Genomic DNA, 16,951 nt, shown 5'->3' with positions numbered 1-16,951 from the left:
GCCAAAAACGTTATTTTTCTATTTTTCGAAACACGACAAGATTATCATTTTGTCTTTCATTAATAGTTTCACATCATTTATTTAATGGCCTTTTTCAGGTTGCTTTATAGTATGGGTTTTTTTTCCATCATTGAAGACCATGTGATGACCTGTAAAATTTAAATTGTTCGATTGCTTTTGGTAGATGAATGTCTAATTGGCAATCATAACACTTCCTCTATTTTCATATACAGTCAACTGTATGATCAATTAAATTAATGAGTTCTTTACTAAGGTACCTTATTGCATGTTTTCAAGTATGCCGGTGGCGTTTAATAGGTTTTTCACAAAGTTCAAGATTAACGAATCTCATGTAACATTATCATATGAACGTCATTGTTTTTTACCTTAGCATTTGCATGAAGCCCTTTTATTACTTAGACAATTTATGTTATGTTTTCATTAAATCCTGTTAGAAGAGTCTTTATTGATATTTTTGTTTGAGTAAACATAGTGGGCTTATCTGTCTGTCCAATGCCAAGGAACCTGTAGTTCAGTGGTTGTCGTTGTATTTTTTATGTTCTTTGTTATTCGTTTCACCGTGTTTTATAGATTAGGTCGATATTAATGTTGGGGATTTTTTACATCTTGCTATATGGCACGGGTTTTGCAAATCATTTAAGACCGTTTGGTTGTCTGTTGAAATTAATTGTTCGTTGCTTGGCTTTTGGTGGATGACTCATACCACATCTCCTATTTTCATATTGGCTACCGAAGTTAAAACCTTGGTATATAATCTTGGTTTGAATTATTTGTGAGATGAACAGGTTGACATAGTGATTAATTTTGAGGTTTTGATTGTACGTTTAATAGATTAGTTTTATCAAAACTGGTACCCATCTTTGAATGACTCAAATGATACAATTAAGATAAGGTATCAGTCAATTGATTATTGAGACAGTAGTTATACTAAATAGAGTATTTGCATGTTGCAAAACTAATTCAGCAAAAAACGAATATCCCTTTATGTTGTTTATCCAGCTTTCAGACAATTTAGAGTTAAATATTTACCAAAGTATTATACTTCATGGTCTAGTGTTTATAAACTGTACATAATTAAAGATTAAGAATCACAATGCGTAAAACAAAACCTTATTTCCTACATCAGACAATGTTTGAACCGTAGATTTTTTTATCATAAAACAAAATAAAATAGTGTTATCATTATGTTATGTTATTCACCGTTATGAACAGTTTTATATTGTATTGTAATTTCCATTTCCCATTGTTTTACTGCCATTGTGTATACTTGCAACTATGTTTGTAATAGATTACTTGTGCTTTGCGCTATAAAAACATCATCTTATTGTCATCACCATCATGCCAAGGTACAGAGAGATTATCTGCCAACATATTTACCTTGTACAAAAAACAACATAAATGAACAAGAAAAGCAGCCAGGAGGATTAACATATTTCTAAATGATTCTGACAAATTTGCATAGTTTCAACCGTTTAAATTTATGAGTTGTGTTCATGGCAGATTTAACAAAAATAACATTATTACGTCGATAAATAATGTCTACCAATGTGCATCTTTCTAGATTAATTAAAAAAGGACATTTCATAATATAGTGAACTCCTCACCAACACGTTAAGAATCATATTGGATACTGATCGGATACATGTAGTCTTTGTCATATGAACAATGTCCTGTTGCAAACACGAATAATTCTTGATAAAAACTTTTTTTAGGAATGAATCAAAGCCATAGTCGATTCAATTAAAATTTAATCCTTCTGTTTCAGGATTACATTGTTCAATCAGATTTATACAAGTATATAAGGCAATGCAACATAACACAGGCTTTGACATAAACATTAAGAAGTGTGTTTGAAGTTTTATTTAGTTCGATGTATAGTTTTTGTAAACTTACGATCTTAGAAAATGAGATTTTTCACATATTATAATTTCCGAATATTCATATTCGAAACTGTTTGTTGTGCCGACTGCATGAAAACAATAGTTCACAGAAAAAAAATGACCGATCTTTTTACGTATTTTGTGAATTGAATTCATCATTCTAACATTTCACTTGCTTTTGATAAATTGAAACTTAAAATAAAAAGTAAAACAACTCAAACTGCTGTGATTTTAATTGAAAAAAAGCAACAATTTCCCTGCACAAAAATGAGATAAAAGAAAAGATAAGAAACATTTATCGTAACTACTAATTTTGTATGTGAACAGAATCACTAAAGATGCTCTATTTGAAAGACAAAGAAATAGACAAAAATAAGGTTCGACTACAAGCTTCATGTAATAGTCATTTAACTCTTGGTATTCAGTTCTGTAGTTTGATGTAATGAATTTACATGGCAGACGTTCTATTTAAAACGTCAGAAATGGTGAAAGCATTTCAACGTAGACAATGTCAACCATAGTATATATCTTAGATACATTCATTACAAATTACAACCATATTATCCTGTAACTGAAATGTATTTTTCATAATTTTTTTTCAAACAATTATGTCGATAGCTGCGCTTAAGTTAAAATTCCTTATTTGTAATAATTTTGAAGAGATCTACGTTCGAATACTATATAGAGGAGCTATATTAGACTAAAGCAAATCTTGACTAAGTAATGAACTTCAGTTACAACAAAATTTCAATATACGACTTTTAAAGGAACAGCACTTGTGAATTGAATACCGTTTTATTGCAAGTTTAATCGTTTTATAAGTTATAAGTTGGTTGAGTCAGTTCAAATTATAAAGCACATTTAAGACAATGTAACTAAAATTGCTAAATAAAAGATATGGACAAACATACATGTGATATCAAATGACTGTTGATCGATGCTTACATGTATTTCTCAAGCGAGTTTAAACGTCACTTTAAGTTTTCCGGAATGTGTTTCTTGCGCAGATATGGTTATTTCAGTGTTACCAAATATATACGTAACTCTAAAAGAGCGTTTATCAGGTGGGGTTTGGAAACATACAGGCCCTTTCAATTGACAAACGTCTTCGTCGATGTACACTATATGTTCATTTTCTGGTACAAATAATTCAACACATGCACAACTCTAATTTGGAATAACTGTTGAACACATCCGTTTTATTGTTGTGCCAACCGAAACTGCTTGATTTTGTTGTATGAATGGCTTGAATACATTGTCGCAAAATGCACGGCCATTATGGAAAACCTTTCTTGAACTGCCTAGAAACTCTTGTACCACATGTCAATTTCATGACTCGAGAAGTTAAGTCGCACTCCAGCTAAGAATCATGCAAAATGTGATATATGGTTGGAAAGTCTACATATTTTTATTTTTGATATTTTGTTTAAAATGCTTTTGTAAACAGAAATTAACATGCAATTTTGCATTTAATCTGTGTTCTTAGGAGATAAAAATTATATAGAATGCACTGTAGATTTCAAAATTAAGGGAGATAATTCTGTAGATGACACTCAAATACAACAGAATCTATTGAATTTTCAATGTTAACTATCTCCTATGAGAAGGCAGATTTCAATGAATAACTACACATTTCATTATATAGACCAATAAAATAACTTAATTACAAAAATAAAAATACGTAGCCTTTTTTGGGGTGTATCACATTTTTCAGATTTTGCATGATTCTTACAAAGGCAGCTACTTAAATAGTCCAAAGAGAACTGCACCTTTCAGAATAGAAAGACTCTACTGGTTCGATCACTCTTATATAAGGAAACTCTTCAAAACTGAAAACTGATCTATTCAACGGGTCATGGTTGTCATTTCCCCGTTCGTCTACCTTGGACTTGACTTTTTATGAGCAACTAGGCGGGTGTTTCTAGAAAACACTTACCCTACCGGTGCACCTGGTCCATGCTGCCAGTTTTAAGTGGAGTCCGAGTTGCTCATTTGCTTTCATTACTTTGTATGTATGATTTTAGTTACATTATGTTCTTAGTTGTGTATTTCTGTTTACCGTGTCTGGTCTTTGTCCCTGGATTACATTTTTTTTTATTACCGCTATAATCTTGGTTCCCTTGATTACTCTTTCAAATATTTAAGCTTGGACATGATGACATTTAAAGAACCCACCAACCAAAAGCAGTTGAGAAACATTCTTTGGAGCCGGTTAGTAATCCTGATTGGAGATATGATTTTGTTAACTGTTATATGTAGAACAGATCTGATGATATCCGCATTAATACTCTATTTATAACCACGAAGTGATACTTTATCTGACAAAAAAAGAAGCGTCAATGATTGAACTTAACAATGTTTAATTTTGATATTTCTTACAAACGGTATTAATGACGGTTATCGGTATAGCCATATTGACTTTTCTCTCGTTTGTTGCTGTTATCTTCCTCTTTATACATCCTTCAGTAAATCAAGGTATGCTGAAGTATCGTATTCTCTAAATATATCTACATGAGGTTGTAAAACGGGTACATGTTTTATTTATGAATACTTGTTTAACGACTAACACCCCTGTTGGTTGGTTCATGCAAAGCATTATCTTTTATTATAAGGGTATAAATAAGGATGTTTGAAGGATGTTCGTCATTCGAAGCTTTGCCTAGTAGCACTTCGGTTACACTCTCCCCCTCCCCCACCCACCCCTAAATTCCTTATTTAAATTTTGTAAAGGTATCTCTTATATGATTATGAACTATAACGTTCATCTGAAATTATATTTTATGTTATGTTTTGTAGAATGTGTATTATGAATGCTGTTTTTGATGTCTGGAAAGTCAGTGTTCTTCGGATAGGCAGTTAGTGGAGTCTGTAGGATTTTTAGAGTTACAGAAGGACTGTATAGAGTCTGGACTGTTTTGGTCTCATTGATGAGACTAGTAAAATAACTGTTTTTTTATAATAATAATAAGACTGCTACTCTGGCAAGGAGAGCTCATTTCTATAAGTGTCTAGTTTTAATTGTTTAAATAATTTATGTTCGCTTGAGCCAGGCGAACTAGAACATAATTAATTTTCCTTTGGACGGGGGTGTTTGAACAGTATTATGAATGGATTAGTCATCCATGTTAAAATTATACAGAATATGCTTGCTGCCAGTTTACTAAAATTCATTAACATGAAAAAAACTTTGTTGGGATAACGTTTTAAAATTTTGACAAAAATTAATCCGAATCCCCAATTTCATTTAAGTATTACGACATAGAACAAATCTTGAACATTTGATATAAAGAATGAAAACAAACCTCCAAGATCAATCACCATATAGTGTTGTCCAGTTTCAGACATTGGTATCCCCTCAGACGAACCTTGAAGTCTTCCGCTAGATATGTACTGGCAATGGAAAGAGATTGCTTCTGGTTCTAGAGCAATTAAAATCTTTGTTCCATCGATACCTGCCTGAATTTTACATATTATTTAACAGTCATAATACGTCCTTTGAAACTAGAAGTTATCAGAAATATTGAAATCTGACTGATTAGCAGCACGTCTTAAAAATCAGTTATATCATTGGGTTTTAGGCCATATATGCGGTTTTGATTAATCATTTCCTATGAAATCATCACGCTCTTATCGGTGTACATATGCCATTCATATTGAAAAAAAAAGTTTCGTTATTGACCTTAAAATAATAGAGAAAACACTTCAACTTTATTTGGCACTCATTCCAATGATAGGTAGACATGAATATTTGATCTTTTCTAAACAAATATAGGGTATACTTTCGCCTTTTCTTAAATGATAACTATGACAATGTATCAAAGGTAGGAATTTTATCATATTTCGAACTGAAAACGCTTAAAACGAACACAAAAATGTTCATGAGTGAAACATTTTTTTTTACAAAAGCTGCCATGTTCGATTCCTCTAAGTCTATACCGATGGAGGTTCCCTAATAGTTTCAAAAATCTTTTAAAACGATTGTTTATTTTGATAGTACCGAAAACGAATTCATAAGTATCATATGAAACCATTGATTCAAGATATTTCTACATGCACTTGTGTATGATAGGTTGGTTGCATACGTTTGTGTGCGTAGATATAAACCAGAGTCGCTTAGTAATATTAAAACCTTTTAACTCCTCCCAAGTATCTATGGATACGAAATAAAAAAAAAACGAAATCTACTAAATTGTATCGTAGTATTCGGATGGTGGTGCAAGTTCTTCATGGGAAACAGATATAACTGAGCCTAGAACAACCATCAATACTATATTTGTTTTTTGACAAAATAAAATTAACAAAACTATAAAATGAACACCAAAGGCACAGATATGTAAAAATGATATAAATCATATGTACAATATGATACATTTGTATCATGCTCTTAGTGTATCAATTATAAAAAAAAACACAAAAAAAAAACACAAAAAAAAAACAAAAAAAAAAAACAAAAAACAAAAAACAGATGCGTTGTAAAAGCAAACATAAATTTCATTGAACGGTTTTTCGATTGAATCAATTTTTCATATTGTGTGTTTCTCTAAGTCTTTACCTACAGTAGTGTTAATGACTTTAATGAATGAACGTGGTCACATGACAACTAATTTCCCTATATACACAATGACCCACATTCACGGGTTTGACTATTCCCGGGGACTTGTAAACGCTTTGATGCTTTACATCGTCCGTGAGGGACCCCAAACGATAGCCAAGGACGTTACGAAACACCTCAGTCCGTCATGTACTACACATATGAGTGCAAACTGGGTCTACCAGTATTGAGTATATATCTTACAACAAAAAGTCACTCATATCGCGCAAATGATTGGCTAACACTGTGTTACGAAAGAGTTTTGGGGATTTTACTGGTTTATATCCACAAAGACAGTCAAAGTATCCCCTAGAAGCAACGATGTTCTAGCTTTATAATGCACGAAATGAAGGATGTAATAGAAATACAGAAAGTGCTGTCATTTTCAACTTTATTGTTATAGTGTTATTTAAACATTTGCAATTGTATATCTATACGGTTGGTCGTCACTTGTGTAACATATTTGTTGGAGCAACCATCTTGATCTTATATTAAAGAGGATTTTTACCATGCACGTCTTGAAAGGGCTTGGGCCAACTTTCCTTGTGTTATGTTCACTGGAAAATCAGTTAGGCTACGGCACTACGTAGGAATATGGTCGTAATCAGTACATAACGTTAAAAGTTATCTGGTATAAAATTGCTAATTAATGAACATGAAGCTCAATATTGGATTTTTTAATGTTCTTTGGTTAAATGAACACGAGATTATTAATCCTATGTAGATCTTTAGAAGGAACGGCAGTATATTGAAAATTACGGAAGTGCAGAGATCTGAATTTTCAATATTGCCAAAAAATAAGACAAAATCTTTTTTGAGTTAAAGAAAACCTCTTATTTATGATTCTGTTATATTAAGCCATATTACATAAAAGATGATTTAGGTTATATATGGTGAGGTATGAAAGTGAAAGGAATAGGTGGAATTCTACTGAATGGTGATTTTGACGCACGGACAAGCTGCCTCCTATTGTTTATCATAACCGACGACAAAAACGAGAACATGAAATCAATGTTCAGTCCCAGCTGGCTACAATGTCGATTGTCCGACAACATCTTGATGAAAACCATATAATTTGCATGCATATATGATCATCTTCTAACTAATATCAATTATGAATATTAAATGGGAGATTCATCGGAGGCTCATTTGGGTACTTTAGTTTTTATAATAGCAAAAATAAATATTGTTCGCCAGCTTGAGCTTGCATGGTACATGATGATGCTTCTTATAATATTTTAAGACATTAAATTGTTCTATTGCATATGATGAAATATAACACATAGAGAGATAACTCCAAACCAAAATGTAACTGATACACGAGTCATTATTAATGGAATAAAAGTCAAAGTCTTTACTCAAAATGATTTCATTGAGAATATTTTTACTCATAATCCATTAATTAAAGATGACAATTTGATGATACTGATATTCTCCTATCAAAAATAAATGACATATATCTTAAGGCAGCCTCCAAAACTGTAATATACAAATGTCCAAGGAGACCTAATAATAAAACTTAGATATCAAATGATTGTCTTATGATGAGATCGCATTTATGCTAACAAAATGAACATTGAAATCAATTGGAGTACGTTTATTCTACCGATGCAAATGCAAAAACTCGCATTTAAGTGGAATTTTGGTTTCCCATTTATTCACATTGTTCTATTTGTGTATATGGTATCTATTTATTAAATCTGTTAATGATTTTTTTCTTGTTGTCCATGTCTTGGTTACCAGATTATATATATCCGCCTTTTTGTTCAGAAATGGGCTCCTCAATATTATATGGTTCATACTCCCAGTTTTTTTTGTTGAGTTCGGGTTGCTCGTTTACGTTTTTCTTTGTGCGTGATATTTTGGTAAGTACTGTTTTTTATTGTAAGTGTCTTTTTCTCTTACTTATCTTTATGCTTCGGATATTGTTTGATTTCCGCTCGAATTTTTGGTTCCTTATTTACTCTTTTTCTTTTAAACAGTAAACGTTACAATGCATTGAAAATATCTTTCTTTCCCAGTCTCCTAATGTACAAATAAAAAATGAACAAATCGATATCTCAAATGCAAATGAGAATTTTAAATATTACGCGAAATCTAATGTAATGTGTGCCGAGTTGTTACTTATTTGGTGATGCTACTAAAATAAAACGTTAATGTCTGGTCTGTTTGTAAGGATAAGTTAGATGCATCACGTTTTTCAGAGTTTCCAGGTGTACCGAAATTTTCATTAGTGTCACATTATGCTTTTTGCATGTCAAGTTTTAATGCGTAATTCTTATGATTTTGGTATGACAAATTACAATACTAACCACAAAAAAAAAAGACATAGTACAGTGTAACACTCATTTGTTATAAATGATTTGGAACGACCCCTAAATAATCCTTTCATATCATTTGTACGTGTGGATAGAAGGCAAAATGTACAGATAATTTTTAGGAACAAACATAGTATCATTTACATTAATTGTTTTTCTATAAGTTGAAGAAATAAATAAACAAACAAAACAAAGCGAAAAATAAGCAATATCTAACGTATGTTTCACCTGAAATGTACTTCCATAAGGTTCGTTTAGTAACGTGACCACAATGCGTAGGAAATTTGTTCTTTTCCTATTTTCAATTGATTCATACTTCAAAAAGTACACACAGTCATAAGTGAAGAATAATTTAAGTTTACGACAGGAGTTTGATAATACATTATAATGGCCTACTCACAAAACAAGAATTCCCCAATCAAATATAGAAATAATATCTCTATTTATTCAGCTTGTAATGATGTTATAATTCCATTAAAATTAAACGTTACATTTAGATGTGCATATGTTCACAGTTGAAATTCGCAAACAAATTGAAACGAATCGTTACAGCTCCAGTCTCCCCAAGAATATCCATAACCCATAAAAGATAACAAACATCTTTCGTCTGCTGGGTTATCAGGTTGATTCAATGACGGGAGAAAGTCCACAGTGTACCAGTTTGTGAATAACATTGGTTGATCCGGCGAGGTTCTCCATTCTAAGTCGTTATCTTGGTGGAAGTTATATCCACCAAGCCAATAACTGGATGAATCTACGTAACAAAAAAAATTACTTCAGTTATAACATTTGAATTTAAGCACATAGAATGAAAAAAAAGCAGTAGAAGGAAATAAAATTTACCGTGACTAAACTAAATTCTAAAAGCAAAACGATATGTAACGACAGGGTAAGTAAAGTTTATCTTTAAATTTAACAATAACATGGGTTTACATAACCACAAAAAAAATTACGAATTCGTAGAAAAGTAACGAAGGAAACCAAGATTATAGCGGTAATCAAAAGAATGTAATTCAGGGACAAAGACCAGACACAGAAAACAGACATACACAACAGAGAACATAAAGTAACTAAAATCATACATACAAAGTAACAAAAGCAAATGAGCAACTCGGACTCCACTAAAAACTGGGAGCTTGGACCAGGTGCACCGGTAGGGTAAGCGTCCTCTTCTTTTCTAGAAACACCCACCGAGTTGCTCATTGAAAGTCAAGTCGGGGTAAACGAAAGAAGAAAGACAACTAGAAGTAATTACATGCATTAGTTATAATAATTTAAAAAAATCTTTTTCAGTGAACCTTAATCATGTCTAAATTTTAATTCATTTTATTGAGGAAAAGAACGTGTATGTTATTTGATAGGAATTTATTGAATGTGTCGAAAAATAATTGCTTAGATGGGTTTTTTTGGTCTATCTGGTAATGCAGAACACATTAAAAGACTTCATATAGAAACGTTAAAATTACCAATCACAATGCAGTGTTTGCACTGACTGTAAAATGACTATTTTTGGGACACTAAAGTTTAATCTTTATATATACTGTAAACAATGCACTTGACGATTTCCAAAATTAACCGATTCTTGCTCAGTATTTAATTCATGATTCTTTTCCAGATCGTATTATATGTTTTGGAAACAAAAACGTTTTATGTTTGCGTTACAAGTCTTACCAAGATTATAAACTGCCGACAATTTTTGCATATAATTTCTAAAGCAAATCAATCTATCAAGTTAACAAACACTCGTGTCTTATCACCATAATACTTTCAAAGTTATTGTAATTATATATTCAAAGTATTATGTTTTAGTGGTATTTCAATGATATTTCATATTATTAGAATAAAATCAAAATATTATATATAATTTCTTTTTCTTAAAAAATCTTAATTAAGGTCTCTTTTGATGTATTTCAATGAATTGTGGAAATAATAAAAAAAAAATAAATAAAAAGAAATTTTGACGTTGTTAAAGTAGTGAGGTGTGTAAAAACAACATAGATAGCCAGCCCCTGGTAAAACAATGATAAAATAGAGTTTCCGTGATTAAATTCGATTCTGCCAGTCTGCTCCATGAAAACTAATTTGTTCAACGTGTAATTTCCTTTCCTCTACCCTGGGATTGATTTTTTATGAGCAATATGTCGGGTGTTTTTAGAAAAACAGAGGACGCTTACCCTACCGGTACGCCTGGTCCGTGCTTCCAGCTTTTAATGGAGTCCGAGCTGCTCATTTACTTTTCTTACTTTGTATGTAATATTTAAGTATTTTATGTTCTTTGTTGTTTGTGCCTGTTTCCCATGTCTAGTCTTTGTTCCTGGATAATACTCTTTTGATTTCTGCTGGAATCTTAGTTCCTTTTGTTACTTTTTAACCGCGGGCTGGCCATTTATGACGCATTGTTTTATGGTTAAATGATGACATAAAATGCCAGCCTGTGGTAAAACAATGATAAAATGGAGTTTCTGTACTTTATTTCGATTCTAATCTAAGAACTTTGAAGCACGTCAAATTAATATTAGAATTGTTGATTTATATTTAAAGCATACCTAACATGTTATAGACCTCCACCATCAAGAAATTGTTTTCTTCTTCTGTTTCAACCTCGACAAGCTTACCCCCGATGGAAGTACAATGGTTCTAAAATAGCAAGTATATTTGTTATGCACAAAATTTGTTATAGTTATTTCATATTTTGAACTAAAACAAAACGATTAGCTTCCACTTTAATCAATTTTAAAGTTCCAGTTTGGCATACCAGTAATAACAAAATGACCGAACTGATCAAATCTAGGCAGCAATTAAGAGGAATGAAAAGGAAAGTCCGTATAACAAATGCAATCATCAGGGTAAAAAAACCAGGCAAGTTTGAAATCTCTACTGTGGTCCTGGGTTGGTACAGACATTTCCAAAATTAAAGGTTGATAAAACCAGGTTTTATAGCATGCCAAATCTTCCACTGATACATGTATTACAGTTATTTATTTGCGATAAATATATATATACACAAATGGGTAGCATAAAATACCATCAGTCAAAATCGGTTTACATAGGTAGTCAGAATAGTGCGGAATATATGAACAATGAATAAATGAAAAATGAAAAGAATAAAATAAAATCGTAATTAAATAAATCCAAGATACGAGCTTCAAAAATGACTCTTGACCTTTATGACATATCTATATCAAGTCTTCATATCGTCTGCCTTCCTACTCTTCGTAACGCTGAAGTATCTTTTATATGTTTGTTTTGGAAAAATGATAAACAATGACAAGTTCTAAGTAATTTTTTTCTGTTAAAGCATTTTTTTTGCACAAGATAAGACTGGAAACATTTCAAAACCAATCCCTTATCCGAACGGTGTAACTAGTCCATACTCCCAGATTTTTTTAGAGTCTGGGTTGCTCATTTACTTATATTTCTATATGCGTGCTATTATGATTATTTCATGTTCTTTGTTGTGTTTGTCTATTTTCTTTTTTAAGCGGTTATCAATTGATAATTTCTTTTTGAATTATGTTCAAACTGTAATTCCGTTGATTTTTATTTTATCTAAAAAAGGGAATAATTAATGAATCCGTCTTTACATTAAATGTGCTCAACACTTAGAATTCCAATTGTGGACTAGATCCAAATCTGTTCTAGGTTTCTTCCTACCACTGCTTCATCCCAAGTTGATGATGTTGAAACTAATTTGTACAATGAAGTTTGGAAACTTTTACAATCTGTGCATATCGATGGTTGAGTGGTTTGTTGGTTTTGTCGAACAGTTGATGTATCGACATGTTCAAATGATGTTTCACCACTATCCTCTTCCGAACCTGGTTCTTGTGTGCTTGGTAGGGCTAATTAAGATCATAAAAATAAAAACGATCAGATTAAATAATATTTCAACATTTTGTCTTTGAATAATTTCTCCTTGATCCGTCCCTAATATCTATAACACTCCAGGAATGGATATTGTTATTTCAGAGTGTGTTAGTGATAGTGGCTGCAAACTATAACAATTGACATACTTTCTTTATAGATCATGACAACTGCTGTACAAATACGCAAACGCAAAAAGTAAACGTTTTCGTTCTGATTAAAGTTTTTGTCTTAAACGAGGAACAGTACACGTTTTACGTTTTTTTATATATATATATCAAATGTTCAATATTGCTTTCAACAGTACTGCATATTAATTAAAATTAAATAAACTGAATATCTTACAAGTTCATACCTAAAGAAAAGAAACAATCTTACCGATATTATCTCCCTTTATCCGTATCATCTTTGAAGTAGTATCTATCTCTGTTTCCACCGTGTTATGTATCGGAGAATGAATCCGACAAAGTGAATTTGGTAACGAATAACTTACAACGGAACATCCTTGTTCTAAACATGACGCTACACATCTTAGTAACGTTGTTGCGAATACATCCATTGTGAAATGACTATCTGTTAGCTTTTCGCCAATTAAAACATCATATTTATTATCATATATCACATTATGAACTGATTTTGCTTTGCTGTGTTGAAGCAGTAGGATGAAAAAAAAGACGATTGCTACATTTGAATTCATGACAGTCTGAATCAGGTGAAATGAGTTTGAAATAGAAAATAGGGGCTTAATGTAATTATCTTCTATGCTAAATTTCTTTCCATATTGGACAAAAGCATCCTTAATCTACTCTTTCATTAAAACAATCGACATGTGTCGTCTGTGTTCCTTAGTGATTTGATATTCCTGTATCAAAAGAACCTGATTTTGTATAGATTTTCGGAAGTGTTGCATTTATTATTTTTGTTGAACTGTATATTGATATCTTTTTCCTTCAATAAGATAACTATTTTTAAGTGTTTTAAAGTAAGGCAAAACCACTTAAAATTTTAATGCATTTTATTGAAAAAGATGATTCAATCGTGGAATCTAATTTTTCAATAACAATTGGTATATGCTTATGCATACAAAGCAAAATGATTTCATACCAGTTATTTAATTAAAACCATTGACGTATCTAAGTTTCAAGTACATAGTGTCAATTACTATTAAGATATTGCCTTATTCAATGCCTTCTTTGTCTAGACTGTTATTTAAGCAGAATGAAATATTTTTGAATCCATTTTCAAACTTTTTTGAAGCATTGTCTTGCCTTACTAAATTTCTCTTAAATATTTAATGCAGTATTGAAATTTTAAGGATTTAAAAAACTTTTATTCAATCATTTTTTTTTCATAACAAAAGATTTAAGGACTTTGATATCAAGGGAAATGTTTTACTGGTAACTTTATTATGGAGATAAGTCAAGTTATATATTCTGTAATTACAAAAACCATCCGAAACAGTCAATTGAAGGTACAGCCTCCAATATTTTCAGAAAGCAATTGCTGTGTGTGTTTGTGTATGTGTGTGTGTGTGTTTCTGACAAGTTACTATTGATATTAAGGATAAATTATTCAATGACTGTATGTTGAGAATTCGATGTTTTAGAATGTATTGTAGATTGTAGAATATAGTATAGAGAAAATACTATACTGTTGGAGGATGCAGTTAAACTTGTAAACCTATTTGGTTTGGGTGACCACAAATGATTAATATTAATTCAAATATTAAGAAGGGAAAGACACTTTGAAAATTAGCGCCTTATTCCAACTATCTGCTGTATTTCATAATATTGTAGTTGTTAGGAAACATTTTTTTTTTGGAATAAAGGTAACAGAGAGTATTGATTTTCGATATACTTTCCGGGGTTTCTCTTCATCAATTTTAACACAAAACAAGGAATCTACCAGAACGTTTGGTATAAGAAAAATGACAAACAAATCATAGAAACTTTATAAGTGTATCGCATGTAAATTATCTCTTTACCCCACATAAAACTTTAGGGTGTTATTTTATCAAAATAATGAGTTAAAGGGCCAAATACTTTGTTGGTGAAACATTCATATGATATTTGAAAATTAGGAAATATTGACAAGTACCAAGGAGTAAATAAGTCAAATAAAGAAAATAAATCCAAACCGACAATTTGTAATAACCACAGGGAAAGTCATTATACATGTAATATCCCGATCGACCAGTATAGTATAGAGAATATTGTTAAAATGTATGATACAATAAAACCTGTAAACCTATTTAAATTGGGTGACCAAAATTTAATATTAATCTACATTTTCAAAACCGAAAGATAGAGTGAAAATTAGGCACATTTTCCCAACTAATGACTATACTATCGTTAAACAATCCTAGTTTCGGGGATTCGATACAACGCATGTACCCCATATAATTTGAGATAAAGGATACTACAGACACTGTGAAGTCAGCCTCGTATCTTGATTGACACTTAGAGATCGATGGTAAGGTAAAACTATTGACCAAACTATCGACAAGCGCGATGACTTTTCATTCCGTAATGTCAATTTTCCTTTCATGTTCAGCACCAGCTAGGTGTTGAGTTTTCATATCACAATTAACGCATATGTCATGCAAGAGGTTACTGTAACTTCACAGACTTTTTGTATCGCCTAAATAGGTAAATTACTACAAGATTGAAGTAATCTCTACAGAAGTTGAATGGTCGTCATCATGAACTCGTGGATCGTTACGGTGTCTCTATCTGCACCATGAAAACTGATTTGTTCAACGTGTTATTGTGTTTTCTTTTGTCTACCCTCGACTTGACTTATATGAGCAACGCAGCGGGTGTTACTAGAAAAGCATAGGACGCTTACTCTGTTGGTGTACCTGACTGGAACATTCTCCCAGTTTTTGTGGAGTCCGATTTGCTTTAATTTCTTTTGTTACTTTGTATGAATAATTTTTGGTTATATTATGTTCCTTGTTGTGTATATCTGTTTTCTATGTCTGGGTTTTGTCCCTGGATTACATGCTTTTGATTTTGTTGTTCCTTTAGCTTGATTACTCTTAAATAGTATTGTACTTCTAAGGAAATATTTTCTTCAATTAAAGTAACAGACAATGATAATTTCCGATAACATTTACTACGTCTCTCGTATGATCAATTACAACACAACACAAGAGTAGAAATCTACCAAAACATTTTGTATAATAAGTATAAGAAAGACAAACAATTTTAGATAATTAATGAGAGTATTGTTGTAAATTACTTTTGACCCCCTAAAAAACTTTAAGGGTGTTATTTAATAATAATAACTAGTTGAATGACCAAATACTTTTTGTTGTAAAAATATGATTTTTGAAAATTAGAAATTAGTGACCAATATCAAAGAGTAAAAAAGCCAAATAATGAAAATAAATCCAAATCGACAATTCTTGTTAACCACTGAGAAAGTCATTATAATATCCTAATCGAGCATGGTTGCTTCTTGAAACTAAATATATTGGCAGTGGAATGGCTTTTTTCTGGTATCATCTGTATCCGAAATAAATTATGAAGCAATTGTATGCTTTCAGTGTAAATAAATCTTCATTTTCTTATTTTCAGAAAACCACATTAATATGCGGCACATTCTATTAGCGTGCTGTAAGTACTTCGTTTCTGACTGGATTCACGATCAAAATGTAATCAATGCACCGTTTATTAACAAAAGAATAAAACATTAAATATATACAATATATACGATAAAAAAGACAAATTGGTCGAAATTATGCATGAAATATCAAGCAATGTTTCAAATCTGTAATATTTATCTGCAAATTGTATTTGCTTAACAAATTCGATGTTTGGTTCAATTTATATTCTTTACAATTTTATTGTGAAGGGATGGAATACAAAAATATTGCAGATCTTTTAAAATTTGCCCTAAAATGCATAGCAATTGTGTTTAGTTGATCTTACAAAGTAAAAATCTGTCCTAGGATATGAAGTTCATTCATATCAGTTTCTATGTTTTTTTTCAAACTGAATATAAATGGAACATCGGTATCAACTAAAGTATTCGTTTATGCCGGAAGTGCTAAGCTAAAGCAGGTTTCATAATTGTTTATTCAAGTACGATAGATATTCTTGATTCGGAAAACCTATATATACATTTTGACATAACATTGAATATGCTTACATTTCTCCAAGAATCAATGTTCTGTAATCCATCTACACGACATCGCCAATCGATTTGTCCACCAGAACATGCATATAAATTACAACATTAAACATATTTACATATACCAATCATGTATACTT

At 31.3% G+C, this 16,951-nt stretch overlaps 1 protein-coding gene across 1 annotated transcript; it reads right to left on the bottom strand.

Annotated features, from left to right (window-relative positions):
• Positions 1–8,903: 8,903 nt before the first annotated feature.
• LOC148610100 (uncharacterized) lies at positions 8,904–13,500 on the bottom strand. The gene is made up of 4 exons (XM_088541684.1): positions 13,053–13,500; positions 12,465–12,652; positions 11,357–11,447; positions 8,904–9,564 (listed from the first exon to the last, which is right to left on the bottom strand). Exons 1-4 carry the CDS (start codon positions 13,369–13,371, stop codon positions 9,320–9,322), a joined length of 843 nt encoding a protein of 280 aa, XP_088397810.1. The 5' UTR covers positions 13,372–13,500; the 3' UTR covers positions 8,904–9,319.
• Between the last annotated feature and the right edge of the window lie 3,451 nt (positions 13,501–16,951).

Source organism: Perna viridis, chromosome 8 (assembly GCF_037379345.1).
Source record: "Perna viridis isolate PV_CMFRI_1.1 ecotype Kerala chromosome 8, ASM3737934v1, whole genome shotgun sequence".
Lineage (NCBI taxonomy): Eukaryota > Metazoa > Mollusca > Bivalvia > Mytilida > Mytilidae > Perna > Perna viridis.
This window is presented reverse-complemented; position numbering and strand designations above follow the sequence as displayed.